The sequence below is a fragment of the Tyto alba genome, unplaced genomic scaffold (assembly GCF_018691265.1).
Source record: "Tyto alba isolate M040663 unplaced genomic scaffold, T.alba_DEE_v4.0 Super-Scaffold_1000006, whole genome shotgun sequence".
NCBI classification, from domain to species: Eukaryota; Metazoa; Chordata; class Aves; order Strigiformes; family Tytonidae; genus Tyto; species Tyto alba.
The window spans coordinates 14,844,929-14,858,623 of NW_024881272.1; the positions used below are offsets into that span (position 1 = coordinate 14,844,929).

Here is a 13,695-nt window from a genome sequence, read left to right on the forward strand (position 1 = left end):
AAGGAGCTATTGTCTTTATGCCAACTGAAATCTGTTCAAAATCTTTAATAAGTGTCAGTGGCACCCCAAACTTACCGTAATTGATGGTCCAGCAAAAACCAGACTAAGCAACATCAAGAAGGGGACAGACTCTTGTGTAGGTTCAATGTATGGCATACTCAGACTCTTGTCATAGCAATTAAATCCAGAGTGAACTGGCTTGAAGACATCAGTAAGTTCAAGAAAATAGAGGCTAACAACAGAAGATGCCAATATGGGCAACTAGAAGAGAAGAAAGCAAGAAATTACTGTTTGGAAATGGAACAGCAATGCTTTTGCAAAGACAACATAGTCTGTTAATAAATCTCTGTGATGTTTGCTAGTTACATCTCACTGCTCCTTCTCATATCCATTTTACCATCTTTAAATAATTAATTCTCTAGAGATGATACCATTCAGTTGATATCAAATAACTCCATTGTCTACCAAGCTAGTCCAATCTTCAGCTCACATAACTTAGCCTTTTCATCTACAAATCATTAATAGACAAACTTTGAATTTTTTTTTTTTTAAAAAGGAATTATCAGGACTGCAGTTTCCCATGTAGGGCTTCAGTGTTCTGCTGTTCATCATCACCCTTTCTGGTCATTTAGCAACTCTATCATGTATACCACTGTGTTTATATCAAAGCCAGTTTGCATTAAGTTTCAAAGTAACAGTTAATGAATAACAGTATCCAGTGCTTTCCTAGAATCTAAATACATGATAATACAGTGTTCTGCCTTCACACATTCATTCTTCAATTCTATCAAAAGAGCAATTAACTTTGGCAACAGTCAGTCTGCTTAGAACCATGATGACTATGGTTCACAATTCTTTTATCCTTAGCTATTTAGTGATTTTAACCTTTCCAATTACTTTCAGTAATTTATTAAGAGTGAAGTTGGCCCTTCTGGGAAGAAATTCACCCTAGCTTGCCACCAGCTCCTGAAAGCACAGATTCAACCAGTAAGCCTCTGTGGAAGGACACCTGTCCACTGAGATGCAGTGACTCTTTCCCTGCGTGTCTACTGGAATGAAGGTACCGAACATAATATGATGTGAACTGCTTATTTGCTTCCTTTTATTTTTTTCTTTTTAAGATGGCTATCACATTAACTCTTCCTCACTGTTAGCTGCAGCTGAAAAGTAAAAGCTTGCAACTACCGAGTAGATTCACTTAGACGGATAAAATCATAAAAATCCAATAAGGCTACATTGTGGTTTAACCTCAACTGGCAACTCAGCACCATGCAGCTGCTCGCTCACTGCTCCCACCTCCCAGTGTGATGGAGGGGAGAATGGAAAGAAAAAAAAAGTAAAACTCATGGATTGAGATAACAGTTCAAGAATTGGAATAAAATGTAATAATAAAAAATAATAACAACAATAATAATAATAATGAAAAGGAAGATAACAAAAAGAGAGAGAGTAATAAACCCCAAGACAGACAAGTGATGCCCAATGCAATTGCTCAGCGCCCACTGACCGATGCCCAGACACTCCCCGAGCAGCGATCGTCACCCCCTCCCAGCCAACTCCCCCAGTTTATATACTGAGCATGACGCCCTATGGCATGGAATATCCCTTGGGCTAGTTTGGGTCACCTGCCCTGGCCATGCTCCCTCCTGGCTTCCAGGGCACCTGCTCGCTGGCAGAGCATGGGAAATTGAAAAATCCTTAATTTAGGATAAGCGCTACTTGGCAACAACTAAAACATCAGTGTTATCAACATTATTCTCACGCTAAATCCAAAACACAGCACTGTACCAGCTACTAGGGAGAAAATTAATTCTGTCCCAGCCAAAACCGGGACAGGCTGTATCACATCTCTTGAGAAAAAACCCCCTCCTCATAAATTCTTGTATGTTTTACACCACCTGCATGGTACATTAAGTGTACATTACATACATCATAATATAAACAATTATGAAAAATATGGATTGACCTAACACAACTTCAGGCACACCTAAATTATACTATTCTTGCAATGTTCAGTACACATTTACAAAAATCAACTAAAATCAATGTAATTCATCCCATTCTACAATGGAATAAAAAAGCAGAGGTTAAACTGGATAAATATGTATATTGGAAAAATTATGAATAAAAGCTGCTATATATGGCAGAGGGACAGTGGTTTCTTGCATTAACGGTTATTTTCAGATTTTTAAACACGGGGCTTTAATGCAGACTTTTTGTGCATAAAATGTAATTCTGGGTGGTTAAAGAAGGAGGGTTCTAGCTAAATTTCATTGAAACATTTAAAAATATTACTTAGTTTTTATCTGAAAAGAACAGCTTATGTCTGATGTGCTGAAGGACAGATTTGAAGAGGGTGAGTTGTATCTTCAGAGTGTTCTAAGCAAAATCTGCAGAAGGTGAAGAATGGAAGAATTCTGCCTGTCTGGTTATCTGTGTTCAAGTGGATTGCATTGTAATGTTGCATAGTATAGAGGCTGTGATTGTGTCGAAAGGGAGGAAATGTGTATTGGCTTTCCTAAGTACTAGGAGCCTTACAAAAATAACACCAGGCATCTACTAAGTTTGCTTCAGGAAGTAGTGTGTGTGTGTATCTATCTATAAAACCCAAGCGCATATATATATATATATATTTGAACTCAGTATATTACACATACATATTATGTATAGTGTTTAACACACAATATGTAATACACATTATGTTAATATATAACTATTATATAATCTGACATATAATATGTATGGAATAATTATATACAGGGTAACTGAATTGAGTCCTGCTTCCTGCCCATCACAGGAAGAAGTCCAGTTCTTTAGCTGGATGCATTATATAATACTACTTCTCACTTCCTGCTGGATGCAGTCCCTGCTTGACTATAATGCAAGCATGCATGATTACTCAACATGAGCTAGACTGTTTCTAGTCATTATACAGATGTGCAGGGATGAAAGAGGACTTCCCTGAAGTCTTCATACTCTGGGAATAATTAAGACTGTTGTGGAGCTGGGTGCCCTTCGCTCCACAGCTGCCTGCACAGAGACTGTGGAGCTGTTTGGGATAAGGGGCCCCCTGACCAGAAGGCTGGCGCAGTGCATGCTGCCCTGCTGTACGGGGAGCTTGCACCGAGTCTCTGCTGCTCTTGCTGGGACACTGAAATTCTACACAACATTTAATCCCACATGTATTGCAACTTCTGCACAGCATTCAACTCTTGAAATGTTTGCAATGTCTTTTATCGTTAACTATTTGAAAGTCATTAGGTATGACGTAGCCAGGGTCCAGGTCCCATGGGGCAAGGCATCTTATAAAAGGACACAAACCTATTCCAATGAGCTAAATACACAAAACAGGCAAACCTTCTTTTCAGAAATTATGCCCTTTTATTAGATGTCACCAAAGATTCATTTCCTGAAATGGAAACACAGAGCAGGCAGACTCATGGAACACCTTGCACTCAGAGTCTCATCTTCATTGGGTATTTTTTCATTTCTCTAATGTCAAGAAAAGGAAAGCCTCTCCGTGAAGAACAGGCTCTACATTACCCACAAGTCCACCTCTACTTTGATTATAGTATTCTTAGGCAGGCAACTGTTTTAAATGGCAACACTCAACTATCAAAACTAGGCAATATATGAAGTGATATTTTAGTGTGAGACTAAAATAGAAGATATGGGTAACTTTTTCTTTTTTTTTTTTTAAAAAAAAACTACTGTATGTAAGCTATAATTTTATTGTTAATTACAAAATCAAGGAATAGTAAGAATTGCATTTTACTGTCTTATGACTTCACACTACAGGACTCCCATATTATTTCTAACTATAATTATCCATTTTGCTAAAAGAAAAGAAATAAAGGACTATGAATCTCCAATGTAACTGCTTACAATACTAATGAATAGGTTTATAGTCAATTTTCTATATACAATATGTCAGATCCCACAGGACACTTTTCTTCCTATCTTTTTAAAAATACAAATATAAAATGCACTTTCTAAAAGTCTGATGTTTCAAAAATAAAAAATGCAAACGTTTCTAAAATCTTCTAAACAGTATAACTAGCTATTTAATATATGAATATTTATGGAATGTTCTGCTTAAGGCAGCAGTAGTTCTGTAATTATAGACTTCAGCTCCCAACACCTTGAAAATGTCAAATATAATTAGATGGTAGAATGTGTATTGTTTTAATTACAAAATGGAATAGGAATTTTCTTGTTCCTAATTAGAATAATAAAACCCCCAACCTCAGGTCACATATCTGGCCTAATAAGTCTTTATGCTCGTACTTCCTTGGTTGGCTAATGGAGAAAGATCCCTGTTTAGCTTGTAATTTAGACCTGTCAATGGCTGAGAGTCTTAAAGTCAGGATCATAATCAGCACAGCTGCTGACAAGGTTTGATTTGTTTGCCTTTTTTTTTTTTTTAATGTTTTTTTCTTTTTCCTCCTGTTATTTTCTTAAACTGTAAGTTAAGAGGCTTTGTTAAGTCTCTTTGTTAAGACTTTGCTATTAATAATAATTAATGTTATTAATATTAAAAAAGATTTTCCTGCATTGAGCTAGGAATTGTCCAAGCATGGGAACAGAGATCATATTTTCTCAAGAGCTCAACAAGGATGTAAATACCTATAGATCTTGTAAGGAGAAAAATAAAAGGTAAAAACCTTCTGTATGTTACACAGTACAGGACAAACCAAAAGAGCATTCAGTAGCACAATAACTTCTCTGAACTGATGGGCTATATAACAAATCTTCCTTCTGGCCCAGATCCACAAGACATATATCACATGTTGCAGAGAACAGAAAGAAGAGATAGCTGTGAGAAGAGTTCAGAGGTGGGAGATAACGGTTCTTCATGTTGCCCATCACTCTTCTGTGGGATATGCTGTGATTGCTTTTGGGGCCTTTTTAGGGTGCTCCTGACCTACTTGTGAGGATTAAGATTATTCAAGACCCACAGTGCCAGCACAATTTGTTACTGGTCATATGATATAGCCTACAGATGGAAGCCATGCTGGTCCTGCCCCAAACCCATAAGTTGGCTACCCCTTAACCACCAGGCCCAAACTTGCTGGGACATCCCCAGGTAGATGGAAATGCTTCTGTTAAACTTCCCTATGATTGGTTTGCCAGGGATTTGAATGCATGAAAAGAGGAACCTGCAGAGCTGTAGCCCACTAAATATACAGTATTGTCATTGTGACTAACAAGCCACAGATTTTGTGCTGAGTTTGCAAGGACTCAGGGCTGGGACTTGTCAAACATGCTTTTTCTGTACTTGTCTTGACCTGCATGGAGCTTTGCTTTTATTTGGTTTAATTGTAACAGCAGTTTTTCTAATGACCTTAGAAATTAGGCTATGCCTAGTTTGTTTTACTTTCACATATGGTACAACTCTGCATGATTTCTGTATCTATATCTGGTAGTAACAAGTAGTTATTCTGTATAAAATGAGCTATTTATGACTCTAGTGTAGTACATCCCAAATCCTTTGTCAGGAGCCGTATGATGTTGACAGTGGTTCTTCCTCACTTTAGGAACCACTTGGGTTCATTTTAATGCTTGCTGATGTACTTTTACACCTTTCTCTTTTGGTCTGTCTTTTCACATTACATCCCAATTTACTATAAGTGGCATGGTTTACATATGTTGGATGCTTGTTCTTTGTACTCTTTGTTACCTTTAAAATCAGTTTTGCCAGCTGCAGTTCTGAATTTCTTTATCTGACTACTGGGTGAGCTGTTTATAGCCTTGAGGACTGCAGTTCCAGCACATGCCCCATCCCTTATCCTACACCTGTAACTTCTCCACACTGCACCCTCTGTAATGCAGTAATACAGGTATGGTATGACAGCAGAGGTCTTATAAAATGGGGCAGTGGAAGGCCAAGCCTTAGTAGGAAAATCTTACTGGAGTAGATAGAACCCTAAATAGCATAAAGTTGTCCTTTGGATAGCTCAGTATCTGGGACACTGACCTTTGTGTCCAGCCTTCCATCAGACACACAACCCGTTGTTCTAAAGGAAACACTGAACTACTTGCTCTTGATTTAAAATGTAGGACCTTTAACTTTACTATTCCACAGGGTCTCTGCAGAGCCCTAAATTTCTAATTAAACATGCTCCCACCCCTTAGAGAATTTCCCCCCAAAAATCAAAGCTTCACTAAAACCACATTCTCTCTGCAAGTGTTACAGGCAAGTCAGTAGCAACCAGATATTGATGGTTTCTTAAATGACACCATGGAGACAGTAAGGCTCAAACCAAAAGAACGGCAACAAATAAGCACACACACCCCCACCCCCATTCCTCTCTTAACTTGAAAGAATATGCAACTGCATACATACATAATTCAAAACTCCCTGGGAATCAGTAGCTTCTATAAATTATCTTTCTCTAAAACTGTACACTGGTAGTTGTATCTCTGACTCTTATATTTGCCAGCACTTAATTAAGCAAAGAGTCCATATTTACCTTCAGCAGAATAACATCTTCAAGTCCATGGACTTTGTGAGTGCAACCATGTAGTGTCAAACGCTCAAAAGTCTGAACTTGTTTTGTAGGTTGCAGTTATGTGACCTCTCTCTGCTTTGCTAAAATGCACTACAGGTATTTTCTCTTATCATGAATTCATATCCAGATTCTGTGTTGGCGTCTACCAGCAGACACTCTTTAAATATGGCTTACAAAAGTGATTAGCCTGGGCTATATTTCATTCAGGCTAAGCATGGGGGAAAATGAAATGACTCTCTTGTAATTAGAGTTGAATATTGAAGTCACTGCTCAGTGTGCTGGCTGGAATGGCTTGAGTGATTTTCCTCGAGACTGGATGCAAATACAAAGGCTGTGGAATTGATTAGTTTTACCTGCCTATATGAAAGACTGACAGAAAAGAGTGAGGCAGTATGTATGTAGCTTTCAGAGGAAGTCAATGCATGATTAGCCAGATGCGGAATAAAGATAGCATGACTGGCCCACCTCTCAGAAAGGGTTAAGAGATGCCTGACAGGCAACTTGGATCTTTTATATTTTGTAAGTAATTCTTAGACTTGGATGGCCAGGAAATTCTTAGATCCTTCGGTTGTTCTGCAACCCTTCCACAGCAAGCAAGGAGTTCCTGAGCACAGGAGCTGCCTCCTGGTGTTTCTCATGTTTTCTGGGAATCGGGGAATTTTGTAAGCGATCAAGTAAATAAACAGGATTGCTTTAAAGAGATAGCTAATGAATGCATCCGTTTCTCCTCATGGAAAAAATACCAGACAAGTACTTGGGAGAAGGATGCTCTATTTAATAATTATGTCGTCTTCGTACTGCAAGGCTGTGGCACTGTGGAAGATTCTATTAGAATGTATCAAACATTGGTCCTTTTGCCAAAGAATTCATGGTCTAAATGACAAGGCACAACAGATGGATGAGGCAAAAAAGAGGGCTGTGGTGGGTTGGAGGAGACAAGGTATTCCTATTCTTAGCCAACTAACAGTGATTGCAGCTTTCAACCACCCTGGCTGTTGTCCTGTTGTACTTTGCTGTGAGATTCACAAAAGACAGGAGGAGAGAAGGGAAGGAGGACAGGTCTCTTATCCTGACAGGAATGAATGTTGGTATCATGACTACAATTGAATACCTTCCAGAAATAGGTCAGAAAAAATAAATGCTATCAGCCCAAATTCTGCCGTTTTCTCTTGCTTTTGAGACCCCATGGCTCCTGCTTAGATATATACCAGTGCTGTACCTTCTGCCTCAGTGAGACTATTGTGCAGAGCTGGGATCAAATCCAAGCACAAGCCCAAATGCATTGCAAACTGGGCTGTCATGAGGACTTCTGAGAGACAGTACTGAGCACAGGATGGCTGCAGATCAGGGGACTTGCTTGACCTAAAAAGTCAGGTTTGTAGATTTTTTTTTTTGTGTTCTAAACTTAATTCTTAAATGCCTCAGGCTTATAAAAGAAGGCATTCAGGCTTTTCAGAAGCTTAAGATTTGCTTCTGTATAAAGGCTTTTTGCGTTTCTCTCTGAACTCAAGTTTCTGATGCATCTTGTCCCTATTCTGGATCCATGTTTCAATTGGCCCAAAGCCATAAGGAAATGGCCTTTTCTCTAAAGGACTTTTACCTCAACTTTGTCTAAGTTTTGTGTAAACTAACTGCAGAGACACGATATGATGGTCTTTCTTCTCGTAAATTTAACACTACTGGATTTAATTTCAACTCTCAGTTTAATTTCAAATCCCAGGTGTCACTGAAATCCATTATCATTACCATTTTGGAAAATTAAGTTATCCTTATTTCCAGCATTGATTTTAGAGTTTAATTTAATTGTTTCATGACTGCCCATTAAAGTCTTGCTTTAGAAATACAACAAGTATCTTCATGCAACTCCTCAAACCACTTGATCTTTTGCCAAATCTTAAAAGAAAACCTCTCACTACATGTAAGACCAAAAATAGAGCTGATACGTCAGTGATAAAATTCCTATTTAGTTCAGAAATCTCAAAGTCATTGTGAATGCACAGTAATTCTAAAAGTGCTTATTTCTTCTATTTGGTAAATGTATGTGAAGCAGAAATTACACAGCAAAAAGCAACCAAATAAGAATTGTTTAACAAAAATATTATCAGACAGGAATAATCTAAAAATACTTTCAAAATATTTCTATTTAATTAAGTGTATGTGCTTAAATAGAAAGCAAACCCTTAGGCAGAAATTTTACAACACAAAAAATACCATTAATGCATTTCTCTTCAGTGTAACTTCAAACAAATTATTGTATTATGATTACATTTAATTATGATTATTGATTAATTAAATCAATGATTAGTTATAAATTAATAACTACAAGCAATGATATTTAGGATATTGCACGTACTGTTGATTATGAAACTTCTTTTATGCTCCTGCTACAAGGTTATGGTAAATCAAGAACAGCAACACTTCAAAAAAAAGGTGGTCAGTGTTTGGGTCAGTTCAGACTTCAGCTAGAAGTTTCCTCAAAATCTCCATCTCTAGGGGACAAAGCTGCCAATCCCTACACAATACTACAATTTATTCTACTCTCTAAACCACAGTGATTCCCATACACACACACACACACACACACACACACACAAAAATAACTCCCTGGGTACCAACCCTCCCCCAGTGGCTTACTCCCATGCTGTTTTGCCACTTCTGAACTCCCTTCCTACAAACTGAACTTTTAAGTGACAGGATCATCAGTCAAGATACAATGTTTGTAACAGTGCAGCTCCTGGTTACGTGATGTTCCACAACTGGCTGTCCTTTATTCATTTTGGCTGCAGAGTAACAGATTTTTAACAATTATAGAAGAAAAATCACAGAGAGGGTTATAAACTTTTGGAAGAGGCAATAATTTGGAAAAATTAATCTCCTTTAATTTCTAACATATTCAGGCCTCCTTTTACTACAGGAGTATTAGGTCAGGAAAATGGTACAGGACTGAAAAGGGAGCAGGGCCTTCTTTCACTATGAACTACTCGGTCTCTACACTTACCAAGCAAGTAGTCAAACACAGAGGGAGATCTAACATGTGGCATTTGTAATTCTTCTCCCAGGACAGCCCTGGCAAAGGCCAGACACCCCCCTTTTTGTTCCCTTTTCTGCTCATCTTCTGCTAAAAGCTGGTAGTATGCAGGCTGTACAGCTCTTCTACAAGCACAGAAGTGATGTGGAAGATATAACACTGGTTACTTGGACAACTAATTATATAGCCGCTTTGAATGCACAGCAGCCTCCTCAGGCCTCAGATAGCCCCTTAATATTTTGGGGATGCTGGTCTCTAATGCACTGTTATAAACAAATCTGACAGCTATCCTCTGTGAATCAGGCACGTGACAAGGTCAGCTCAGTGAGCACTCTTAAGTGTATTTCTCCTTCTTCCCCTCCCCTCACACTTGATTGACTCTCTTGAGAGAAAAAGCAGTGCATTTGGGAAGTATTATGCTACTTCCACACTATGGGGATAATTTCATCTTCTACAGTTGGGGGTTTTGTTTGTTTGGTTTCTGGGCTTTTTTGTTTGTTTGTTTATTTTCCCTCCTAAGGCTAATTTAAGCATAACAGAAAAATCTATCTAGAGAGAAATGTAACTACAGTGTTCCTCCAAGACATAACAGTACAGTTTAACCCTTACACCAGATCCAAACATCCTGTTCTTAGGAAGAAAGAATTAGCCCTATAGCCTATTCTCCCTCTACACTTATTCTAGTCACTGCACTCCCTTGGTTTTTTTGTGTCTCTTGCAGTCACACCTATACATGACTTGCAGGTGGCAAAGTGAATCATTTAAATGTGGTGGGTCAGGCACAGATGAATAGCTGAAAAAAACCTTCCAGATGTGACTAAGAAGTAGCACTGAGCTACCAAGTGATGGGTACAAACATTTGATGTTTCAAGCCTAGCTCTGTCAGTGTAGAAACAAGGAAATAAAGCATCTGGTGCTAGACACAGCAAACATTCTCTTACAGGCACTTATTTCAATGGAAGCTGATGACCTCCAGCATTTTGCAGCCTGGAGTCCTACAGTGATAACAGATCTTTGTGCTTTCTGCTGGTGAGAATTCCAGCTCCTTTGGGGAACAAGAAAAATAAGTGGTCTTCCAGAACTGAAAGAAATGTTTCCAAATGACTTTCTTGTGCTTAACTCCTGGCTGTGCTCTGGAAAACAGAGAAAAAGAAGCTACCTCTACTAGCATGCATGCATCATACACAAGAGTCTAGAAGACAATGTAAAAGAAAAAATGTAATTGTATGAGGGACATTGTCTGAAATGTATCAGATTTTAGTCCCTGGAATTTAAGCAACCAACATACGAAGGCTGTGGCACAGGAACACAGTTTAGGTGGAGAATAGGTGCATCAAGACTCTCAGATTGACACCACCTTGGCCGCCTTTTGCATTCCCACATCTGGGGCAATGGATAAAGCAATAGTGCCACTGAAATCAAAGGCAAAATTCATAGCGACTTCTGTGAAACCAGGAATTAATCTAGGAGGTTTTGAAGACAGTCTTTTCCTTTACCAAGAAGGAATACATATCTGTCCTGCCTCTAAAGTATGACCATTCTGCCATGAACAAAAACTACATAACCCTGGAAGTTTTCTAGATTCATATTAAAATGCGAGACATTCCTATTTCTTCTGTAAGTGAATATACTTGTGGTATACTCTGAATATGCTGAAAAGCAAGCCAGTTAACAAAAAGCAAAACTTATTCCAGGAATACTCACCTTCCATATCTCCCAGAGGCATATGGACTTTTTACCATGAAAATGAATTCCCACTAGACCAGAGGGACTATGAATTTTCATGGCAAGTTCTGTCTTTCCAAGCTATGCAAATGAAGCTCAGATAACCAATACAGTCTACAGAACCCTAGAATGCCGCATGCATAGTTAGAATAAAACAGGCCAAACTGTCTGGCAGTGCTATTGCCACATGCTTCAGGTGAGCGTGATGCACAAGGCAATCTAAAACTGTTCAGCTCTGAGGAGTGTGTGCTGATCAGAGGCTCTGCTAAGCAAAAGTATTACCAGTGTTTTAAAATAACCTCTAAAACATTATTATGATACATAGGATAAATCATCAAGTTATTTTATGAATCATGAAACTTGAAAATATGTAACTGAAAATGTGTTAACATTTATTTCATAATGCTCATTTGTTTGCCTCTGATGTTTTTAGTGAATGACCCATCCACAATTTTGAGAAGCCCCATCTCTTCATTTTATTCTCTTTTCACTTCTATGTCTTCCAAATATCTAGCCTGATTCTCCTTTCGCTTTTGCTGTGTTAAGTGAAGAATAGCTCTAGTGGTAACAATGATCTTAAGAAGGACATACTGGTTTTCTGTTTTAACTCTGTTGTTGGTAAAATTATGTTTGAATTATTCTTAAATTAGACTGAACAAAATCAGACCCAGAGTATTTCTTTTGAAATTAACCATCACTTGGCCTGCCTACATTCTACGTAATCATATTTCATCCAGTCTTGAAAGTTGCTGCCACCAAACACATCTATTTGAGCTAGTCTCATTCATTACACATTCTTAAGGATCTTAATAGCAGAAACCCCTCAATATCGAAACTGTATTTGCTGCTATTTCTAAAGATAAGGCTCTTCTGAAGCAGAGAATTTGTCTTGTTCTGTGTGCCTGAATTATATTAGTTATTGCAGATATTTTTTGTACTCTTTAACAGTATATTTCATTTGTATAACACAAACACATGCCTTTCCTATCACTTTGGAATTCTGACTTCCTCCTTGACCCAACACCCTTTTTTTCCATGTCTTTCCTCTTGTCTAGTGTTTGACATAAAAACCAGCACTTTTTTTGTAACATGTTTTCTAAACAATTTGCTTTTTCTTTGGCCTAGACCTCCTAGGTCTTGATGCAAAGTGGATGACAGCAAACCCTAATTTTCTTGTTTGAAAGTGCAAACTTAATATGCTGTGTTTTTTGTGTTGCAATTCAGGGTGGGGGGGTACAGTCTGCTATGAACAGGACAGGGAAAATGAAAGTGAATGAGTGACAGAAGAAAAAAAGAAACAAAACAGAATTGACAGCACTCAGGGGAGAGAGGTTGAAAGCTAAGCCTGTTTCCCATCATCCATTCAACCACCATTCATGAAAGTAAAAGCTTTAAAATTCAGAGTGCCTTAATTAAATTAAGTTTTGTTTTTAAGTAGTTGGCTGTTGTTGGATAGCATTAGGAACTTCCCTCCTGCTTACAAAGGAAACCCATACTACATAGTAATGCCATTCAAACACACTGGGTGACTCCTCTAGCCCTTACACCTGCAAACTTCTCACTGCAATGAAATTATTCTTGATTAAATCCTCTTTATGAGGTACAACTCAATCCTTGAGCCAATCACAACAGAAGAATTTAAGTCATCATGTCGTTTTTCTAATACTATTGAAGTGCTGGCATCTGCCTGTGCTACAAAGCTCTAGAAACACATTCTCATTAGTTTGATTAGAATTAGTGTGCATGTGGGTAAATGCAGAATGGGGGTGTACACAAGTAACACAAGCTGTGTGCTTCTAAATATCATATGAATGGTTGTCACCCTTTCACTCAAGTGATTTGAGTACTCCACTAAAATGTGGGAAATGGTTTCAAATCTTCCTGCTGTATAATGGGAGAAGGCTGATAACTCACCAAAGAGTTTCCTAATCAATGTTTAGGCTCAGGTGTATTTCTGTTAGGGTTGTCTCTTGATGTTGCTTTTATGCGTACCGAATACTTACATATTTCTCAGTTCAAGAGGGGCCTGCAGCTCAATAATTAGAACTCGCACCTGGGAGAAGGGGTCACACAGGCTCTAGACTCTGCAGAGGTGACTGAATAACACAGAAGTCCTAAAAGCTCATTAGGAGACCATTCTGTTAAGTGGGGACTCTGACTCCCTCTCAGAGCAGCTGGGTGTTGAAGAGATCTCCACCTCTTTCTAGATCGAGCCATAAATGAACTCACCTGCTTCATGTGGGAACTGTACACAGAGCTCAAAGTTCCTCATTGCTCACAGAATCCTTTGCCTTATTCCTTGTAGCAGCTACTGAGATCTTTTAGGGGAACTACAAGCATGCAATTAATATTATATAAGGCCACTCTTCTGAACAGACAACACACATTTTGCTGCTGCTGCTGCTCTGTATTTCATCCCATTTTGCTGCA

General features: G+C 38.4%; 1 protein-coding gene across 1 annotated transcript in view; it reads right to left on the reverse strand.

The window, feature by feature from the left end:
• Positions 1-13,695, reverse strand: part of PLPPR4 (phospholipid phosphatase related 4) — a 34,990-nt gene that overhangs the window by 19,612 nt on the left and 1,683 nt on the right. The window contains exon 2 of the mRNA XM_033000642.2: positions 76-261. Within this exon, the coding sequence (XP_032856533.2) occupies positions 76-261 (186 nt within the window). The remainder of the gene's footprint in view (positions 1-75; positions 262-13,695) is intronic.